General features: G+C 40.5%; 1 protein-coding gene across 1 annotated transcript in view; it reads left to right on the top strand.

Annotated features, from left to right (window-relative positions):
• The window catches only part of LOC106014244 (receptor-type guanylate cyclase gcy-2-like), a 9960-nt gene extending 4341 nt beyond the window's left edge, over positions 1–5619 (top strand). Inside the window, exons 3-6 of the mRNA XM_013091534.1 lie at positions 387–540; positions 1890–1977; positions 2756–2868; positions 5434–5619. Coding sequence (XP_012946988.1) covers positions 387–540; positions 1890–1977; positions 2756–2868; positions 5434–5619 — 541 coding nt within the window. The remainder of the gene's footprint in view (positions 1–386; positions 541–1889; positions 1978–2755; positions 2869–5433) is intronic.
• The last annotated feature ends 2759 nt before the right edge of the window (positions 5620–8378 follow it).

The following is an 8378-nucleotide window of genomic DNA, read 5'->3' as shown; positions in this document are numbered from 1 at the left end:
TTCTCTCTCTCTCTCTCTCTCTCTCTCTCTCTCTCTCTCTCTCTCTCTCTCTCTCTCTATCTATCTCTCTCTCTGCCATTGTTCTAAGGCTTGACCTTTTTTGCCCCTCGCTACCCCCTCCCTTCGTCCCCCTCCTTCGCCTCCCCATTCTCATCCCCCTTCTCCTCCCCCCCTCTTCTCCACCCTTCTCCTCCGCGTTCTCCTTCCCCTTCTTCTCCCAATTTTCTTCTACCCTTCTCCTTCCCTTTTTCTTTCCCCTTCTCCTCCCAATTCTCCTCCACCCTTTCTCCTGCCCCTTCTCCTCCCCTCCTCCTCCCAATTCTCCTTCACCCTTCTCCTTCCCTTTCTCCTTCCCTTTCTCCTTCCCTTTCTCCTCCCACTTCCAGGTGTTGGGAGATGGACCCCATGGCTCGGCCGTCCTTCACAAACGTGGTACTGTCCCTCAAGTCCGCCTCTCCCTCCAACCGCGGGGTTCTCCACTGTCTCATGGACTCTATGGAGGCTCTGGCAGTCAGCCTGGAGACCAAGTTAACCCATAAGGTCAGTTGTGTGCGGGGCAGAGGGGAAAAAAGTTTTTTTTCCAAGGAGTGGTCAGGCGTGTCTCAAACCAGCTTCTCATGGAGACAATTAACAGGAAGACCCTGGGGTGGACGCTGAAAAGGAGAGATGAGCAGCTACGGACATGTGCCTCCTGCTATGATTCTAGCTCTGGATCCAAGTAATGCGAGTAATCCAAGTCAGTTGTTGCTGTTATTGGGATTGTTATTGTTGTTATTGAACAGGAAAAGACAAATTCACTTTTAATTTTTTTTTAGGGGGGGGGGCGCCTTGAACATCTAGCTCTCACTGGGGGGGAAATGGATGGCAGACGGAGCAAGGTTAGACCCTGGGCAACCGACTAAGAGAGTCTCAAAAGTGAGTAAAGGGAGAAATATTAGGTTAATGTGCCTTTTTTAGAGTAACCGAACAAAAGAATGAATGGAGAACCATGATCGCCGATTTATGTGTACTTGATATTGATGGTGTTGATGTTATTGGAGATGGTTCTAGTGTTATCATCGTCATCGCCAGGGTTGTCCTTATTGTTGCAATTGTTGTTGTTATTATTACTGTTGTTACTGTTGGTGTTTGTGGGTTTTGTGCCGTTGCTATTACTTAACTAACTATAAGGTTTCTGTTGTTGTTCTTATTTTTGTTGATGATGATGCTGTTGATGATGGAGATGGGTGGTGGGGTTTTGTTATCGTGGTCGTTGCCACACAAAGCCGCCATTGCTATTGTTAATGTTATTGTTGTTGGTGGTAGCGATTGTGCTGTTGCTAATATATATATATATATATATATATATATATATATATATATATATATTTATATATATATATATACATAAAGCTAACTCATCATAAGTTTGTTCTTTTTGTTGTGCCTGTATTTGTTGTTGTTTTTATGGTTGTTGTTATTGTTGTTGTTGTTGTTGTTGTTGTTGTGGTTATTGTTGTTGATTTTATTGTTGTTGTTGTTGTTTTTGTTTTTTCTTGTTGTTATTGAGCAAGTTGACAGTGGTGGTTGTGATGATGGTGGTTTTGTTATCATCGTCGTCACCACAGTCGTCATCATTGTTGTTGATATTGTTATTGTTGTCCTTGTTGCTGTTTCTGCTGTTTCCTGTTGGTTGCGCTGTTGCTGTTACCATGGTCCTCTACTCTTGACTTTCACAACAGGTGCGTAAAACAATTGCCATTTCTAAAATTTCACAACAATTATACCTTATAATCAATTCTCTGAACACGCTCACATGACCTTATGCAATTGCGAGCGGCGTAAAACTTTAACCAATCTGAACAAACCCAATCTCTTCAGCACCTTCCTACACTGTCTACTCATTTCAGAGCCGAGATCTTGTGGCCAGAGAGAAACAGCTGGAGGTGACGCTTTTAAGCACAAATCCCCCGGTGGTAGCTGAGCAGCTGGCCAGAGGTAAACAGGCTTCATCAATTGAATGTCTGCAGTTTCCTTAAGGTCAAGGGTCGATTTCCAGTCTGGATGGGGGAAATATTATCTTTACTTACTTAACTTTTATCCGCCGCTTGTATCCTTTTGGGTGTCGCGGGAAGAAAGAGACGTCTCTCTGTCGCCAGCCGGAGAGCTTGGGTCAGGTGGATGTGGTGGGTGGTTAATGTTTCCCTGACTCCATCTATCCAGGTCTTTCTCTGTCGCCCTCTTTAAATAGTAGTCTACTCGGTGCTTTTACATAATAGAAATGGCTCCTCTTTCCGCGTGACTCACAGTATGTTCGGTTGCAATGGGCAGGAAAAATAGCAACTTTAAAAGACTCAACAAAAAGCACAAATCTATCACTGCCTTCATTCATGATTACCCCTAAATCATGCCTACCTCTCGAAATTTCCATTTCTATCGGTTTTCTTGCCCCCCCCCCCCCTCTCTCTCTCTTTCTCTCTGTTTTTTTCTGTCTGTTTGTCTTTCCCCCCTTACTACTTTCTTCTCTTTCTCCCACCCTCCTTGTATCACCATCTGCCCTTTTTCCTATCAATTGCCTATGTTAATGTAGCCACTGAGCAACGACAGCAGCTACCCGTTGACCAGTGAACGAATAGCTAACCTTTGTGGGAGAGAGCGAAGTGCAGAGACTGAAATTGCAGCAAGGGTAGCCGTTCTTGTCACACAAAAAAAGCCAAAATGAATATTTACAAAAATTGAACTCTTATGCAACCATTTTTTCTTCTTCAATTTTTAGGAGACAAAGTGATGTCTGAGGCCATAAAATCTGCCACTGTGATGTGTACTAAGATATTTAATTTTAACGACCTGATCGGAGAAACGTACACGTACGACAAGGGCATTGATCTCGTAAGTATTTGAGGAGTTCGCAGGAAAAATGGACAAAGTTGCAAGATGTAAATTTTGATTTAAATAAGTATATTCTGTAAAAGCTTGTAGACTCATAATTTCATGTTTTATTCAACTGCTTGTTCATTACATTGTTATTTGTTAGCTGAACAGGAATTCGATGAAAAATAAGAAACATAGAGTAGAACAGAAAAGAAGTCACAAGACTGCAAGCTTTAAAATAATTATTGTTGATTTTTCTTTAGACTTTCATTTTGTGACTGCCTGTTTTCCCCCTGTGGACTCCTCAACCGGTTATTGCGTGTCTCTTTAACTTAACATCACTATACTGGTGAGTGGTGCTGCTCTGTGAGTATTTCTTTGCCCAGAAGACTTAACAATGATTTTTTTTAAACAGAGACATTTTAATCCTTTTCTAAAACTGACTTTCAGGATAAAATTTGTAATCCGTGGCAATACTTGTTCAGAAAAAAACAACAACTAACGGGTCCCAAGGCTATCAAATTGTAATCACAATACATCGAAAAAATGTGTCAGTAAGTTCTTCCCTCTCTGACTATTGAAATAATCGAACAAGCAACCGGTTCCGGAGATTTAGGTCAAGTTCGGAGGTCCTGCCTTTTAAATAACTTTACGGTGTTGAAAGGCGTGTTAAAACTATACAACTTCACTATTCCCTTTTTGAAACAACGCAGCTCGGCGTCGACATCAATTCAGTAAGGAAGCAGTTCCAACGCGTTACCTCAAGTATATTATTTCTCCTTCTTTGTGACATAGCCTTTACTATACGGAAAGGACGCTCTTTTCGGTGTCTAGCATTCAGGCCTACCCTCTTTCTGCTACGGTAGCTTTTGCATTTTCTTTTTGTTTTTGTTTGAATAGGTGTTTTACCGCACTTGCAACACGATATGGTTATTAAAGTGGTGAAGATGAGAGATATTACATAAAAGAAGGAGGAGAGATAAGGAAGATAAATGTTTGATAGGAAAGAAGTAGCAGGCCAGAGCACCATTTTTTAGGTAACATGACGTATTTACCAAGGATTTGAAATGAAGTGCCTGTCTTTTCCCTTTTTTTGTCAGATATATTCTCTGTCAGTGTGTTTTTCACGTACGGTGAAGTGTTAACGAATTGCTCGGCTCTGGTGCCAAAAGGAGAACGACTTATTAAATTCATTTTAAGTACAACAGTACTTATATCAGACAAATCTGACTTCTACCTTTAATTTTACTTACGTATCACTAGAAACGAGGACTACATAATTCGATTTTTGCAAGATTGCACCCCCCCCCCCTACAACCAGGGCAGTGCTACTGACTGAAGTTATCTTTCGGCGATTCCCAAAGGGGGGGGGGGATACTTACATGTTCTTGTGCACAGTAGTAAAAGTAAATGGGCTGCTTTATCAATGTCATGCTCATACTGTGCCGAAACAACGTAGGGGGGACTGCTGCTTTTTCGTTCCTCATCCTTACTATCGTCATTTTTTCCTTTACTTCTCTTGTATGTTTGTCACTCTCTTGCGAACTGCTATTTCCGGGATGCCTTGATAGTTGAAGTAGATTTTGTGTTGTTAAGGCAAGAGAGATGAGCAGAGTAAGCCTGATTCCCCGTTGACATCCACCCCCGTGACGCTCATACGACTTTATACGCGTAAATACCTTACTAAAACAAATAAAACAAGCAAGATTGCATGACTTTGAAGGCTCTCGAGTCGGCGACCCTGACAAATAACATGTTCCCCTAATTAATATTTAATATTATTACTCCTGAAGGTCGCATAGAAAAAGTACATGGAAGTCAAGTCTTACCCTATTTTATATGTGATCAATGGTTGTGATCTGACTCGAAATTGGTCATTATTTCTTTTTTCGAGGGGTGAGAGGGATAATGATCTATTTCATTGTTCCGTACCCAAGACTATTTGCGATCTATACAGCTATTTTTTTTTTTACTAACTGTAGATTTAAAAAAAATTAAGGCCAAAGAGATTGAGTCTATTTCAGACGACATAGCCGTCTCTCAATATTATCAGTATGACTTGTCACTATGAGAATAAAATGTGATTTATGTTTTCACATGACGTAGTCAACGGTGTGATCACGGATTCTTCAAAAGACGAACGACCTCTGTGGTTCAGTTGAATAAAGTACAAAGTCAGACAAACGGAAGAATGGGCTCGAATTCAAGAAAGGTCAGAATTACACTTTTGGCTCTCTGCCCAATTTTCTGATTAGGTTTCAAATCCAAATTTGATAATTATCGGATTTATATCGGAATGACGATCGGCGTCTGTGGTGTAGCGTTAGGCACATTGCTGTCGCACGTAGGGGACTCGAATTCGATTCTGGAGAGGGGAAAAAGTTTTTATCGAGTAACTCGGTCTGTCTGCTGGGAAGCTGCTTTATTCCTTTCAGCCCAGGTTGGCTTTGTCAGGAAGGGTCAGAAACCCGCCTCCTAAATGATCTTGATTGTGTCGGGGGGGGGGGGTAAAATAAACATTTGCATTAAGAAAAAAACAACGAAATAACGCAAAACACAGTTGATTTTTCTTTATTCTTTCAGTTAAACTACTTGGTTGAGATGCTGGATAGCTTCACAGAAAGACAACAATGTTTCAAGGTGAACGAACTACCGTACGGCATCAGCGTCATTTCCGGTTTGAATGAGAACGAGAATGATCACGTGGCCGCTGTGTGTGCTGTGTCACTGCAGTGGCACGGGTTTCTGCGGCAAGGTAAGAACACGTAGATGCCAACTTCCTAAATACCGGTGCATTAAAAAAAAATTACTATGTTATTGATCCCAGAAGGGCAATTTGGTTTACAATGGCAAACATACATACATAATTGAGATACATAATTATAAATACATAATTATAAATACATACACATATACATACATAAATGCACAATAGTACACCAATACAGGACAATTTCATCACCCTGACATTGCAGGTCACTATTGTGCAGCGCCCTGTTATTTGAACTAAGGTTGTCGTGTCTATAGCCTTGGGGGATTTATCGGACAATGATTATTATCATCACACTGTATACAGTTTATAGTTGTTTTTTTATTACCACTGTACACTTGGCAGAGTTGTGGTTCATGAGACGCATGCTACGTATCCCATGGACAGCTAGAAAAACAAATGAAGAAGTCCTGGTTGAAGCAAATTATAGAAAACAACTTATCACGAATATAAGAAAACGACAGGCAAATTTTTTCTGACACACAATGCGGAAAGAAGCATTAGAGAACATTGTAACAACAGGAAAGTTTGATGGAAAGAGAGGTAGAGGCAGACAGAGGGAAAAGATACTGGACAAGATGACAACATGGCTGGGAGCAGCAAGAACAACAGACATCATTACTGCTTCGAAAGACAGATGGAAGTGGAGGTCCATGATCGCCCACGCCAGTCGGCAAGGCACCGGATGATGACACTTGGCAGCTAGATCTAAATGTAATATAATCAAGTTGAAAGACCATGCCTAGTTGGTTTTTGTGCGAGGTTATCTCCACAGCAAGTGTAATTTTTTTCCAAGGGCAGCTGCCTTGTACCAGGATGGAAAGTTGGGAAGCAGGAGTTAACTTTTTAGTTTTGGGGAATTTTTATTTAAAAACTGTAAGATAGTTCTTTTTTTCCCATTGGTATTCATCATGTATTAATAATTTGTATCCTTTTTGCTCTTTCTTTTGATCCCAGAATTAGGAAACGTTACTATACTACAATTGTACTTAAATGGATGATATTATTTTAATGTGTTTTCTGCAGATCAAATTTAATTTTAAACGTATTCTATTTTGAAAATAATTGATTTAACTTTTTTTCTGTTTTTCTTTCTTTTTTTAAAAGGGTTAGTGTGTCTTTAGATTTAAGAAAAACGCTGTCATTTAACAGACCCTTTCATTTAACTGTGTCCGTTATTTACAATGTGAGGGTCAAATGTCAGGTGTGGACCTGACAGCCTAAAGGGTTATATTGAAATTCACAACAAAACGTACCGGCATTCATATGATCAGAGGAACGATTGATATGTTCTTCTGGTCTGGGGCGGTTTAACGGACAATGTGATATCTTCACAGGTTGTTCAGCGTTAGTAGAGGTCCACCGTACACAGGGCAGCCAAATGAGCCCTAATCAATTTGACAGCCTTAGGTGCTGGCTAGGTTCTATCCCCAGAGAACGTCAATATTTTTGTGGCTTGGGCCGGATTGTATAGTACGAGAGAGAGAGAGAGAGAGAGAGAGAGAGAGAGAGAGAGAGAGAGAGAGAGAGAGAGAGAGAGAGAGAGAGAGAGAGAGAGAGAGAGAGAGAGAGAGAGAGAGAGAGAGAGAGAGAGAGATGATGATGATGATGATGCCCATACTAACTTTATTTTCCTTATTTTTGTTTTTTTAATTAATGTTTTTTGTTGGTTTTTTAAAACTATTTTATTGTTTAAATTTATTCTTAGGAAGGGGGGGGGGGGAGGGCGATCTCTAAAATAATAAAAATGGACTATGATAACTTGTTTGTCAATGTTATTAACAAACTCTGAATTACATCTGGTTCTTACTCTTAAAATTACAAATAGGATACAGTAGGTGTTTATAAAACTTTAATTACATATTTTTTCACCATGTATTTTCGGAGTAACAAATACAGAATCTGTTTTTAATGGCTTTGTAATATTTCGTTAGTTGTATTTTTTGTAAGTGTTCTACGGCGCTTGCAACTGCATACGGTCACATTAGCGCGCGGGACACACTAAACATTTTCAGTTGAAAGGAAATTTTTAATTTTGTCCGGGTGGCGGCCGAAGCCCACTCTTATTGATTTTAGACCACTAAGGGGTCTTTGACGTGCGCAACCGCCACTGGGGACCTCCGAGATTTTTCGCCCTTGTCCCAGAAGGCTAGGTGTAGATCTTACCTACCACAAGATCAGGGGTGTGGTTGTTAGATAGCAGTATTAAGGAGCCAGGGCGTAGAAGTAGAAAGGCCCCAGAAAGGGTCAGGATCCAGAGGAGGGGGGGGGGGGCAGAAAGTGCAGGCGAAAGCAGATGACAGAACATTGCTACAGACCATGAAAGGGGGAAAAAGGAGACAATTTTAGAGAAGAAAAATTTTCGTCGCCATCCCGATACGAACCCAGGATGATTGAATGGGAGGCGAATACCTTAACCTCTAGGCCACGCGAGAACCCCCAGTTGTATTCCGTTCTTTTATCTTTGAAGGGTGTTAGTAGCCGGATTGTTAAAATGATAACGGATTGGTTACCTGGTTAGATTGAATTTTTAAAAAAAATTGTTAAAGTGTTTGCTCATGTATAACATGTAGTTTATATTTTTGTATTACTTTTTGGGGGTTGGGTTGAGGGGAAGGGGGGGGAGTATTGGGAAATAATGCAGAGAAACTAGGAAAGTGAGGAGATCTATCTATCTATCTATCTATCTATCTATCTATCTATCTATCTATCTATCTATCTATCTATCTATCTATCTATCTATCTATCTATCTATCTG

The sequence above is a fragment of the Aplysia californica genome, unplaced genomic scaffold, assembly GCF_000002075.1.
Source record: "Aplysia californica isolate F4 #8 unplaced genomic scaffold, AplCal3.0 scaffold00040, whole genome shotgun sequence".
NCBI lineage: Eukaryota > Metazoa > Mollusca > Gastropoda > Aplysiida > Aplysiidae > Aplysia > Aplysia californica.
The sequence above is the reverse complement of the archived record's forward strand: the minus strand, read 5'-3'. Positions and strand labels throughout refer to the sequence as shown.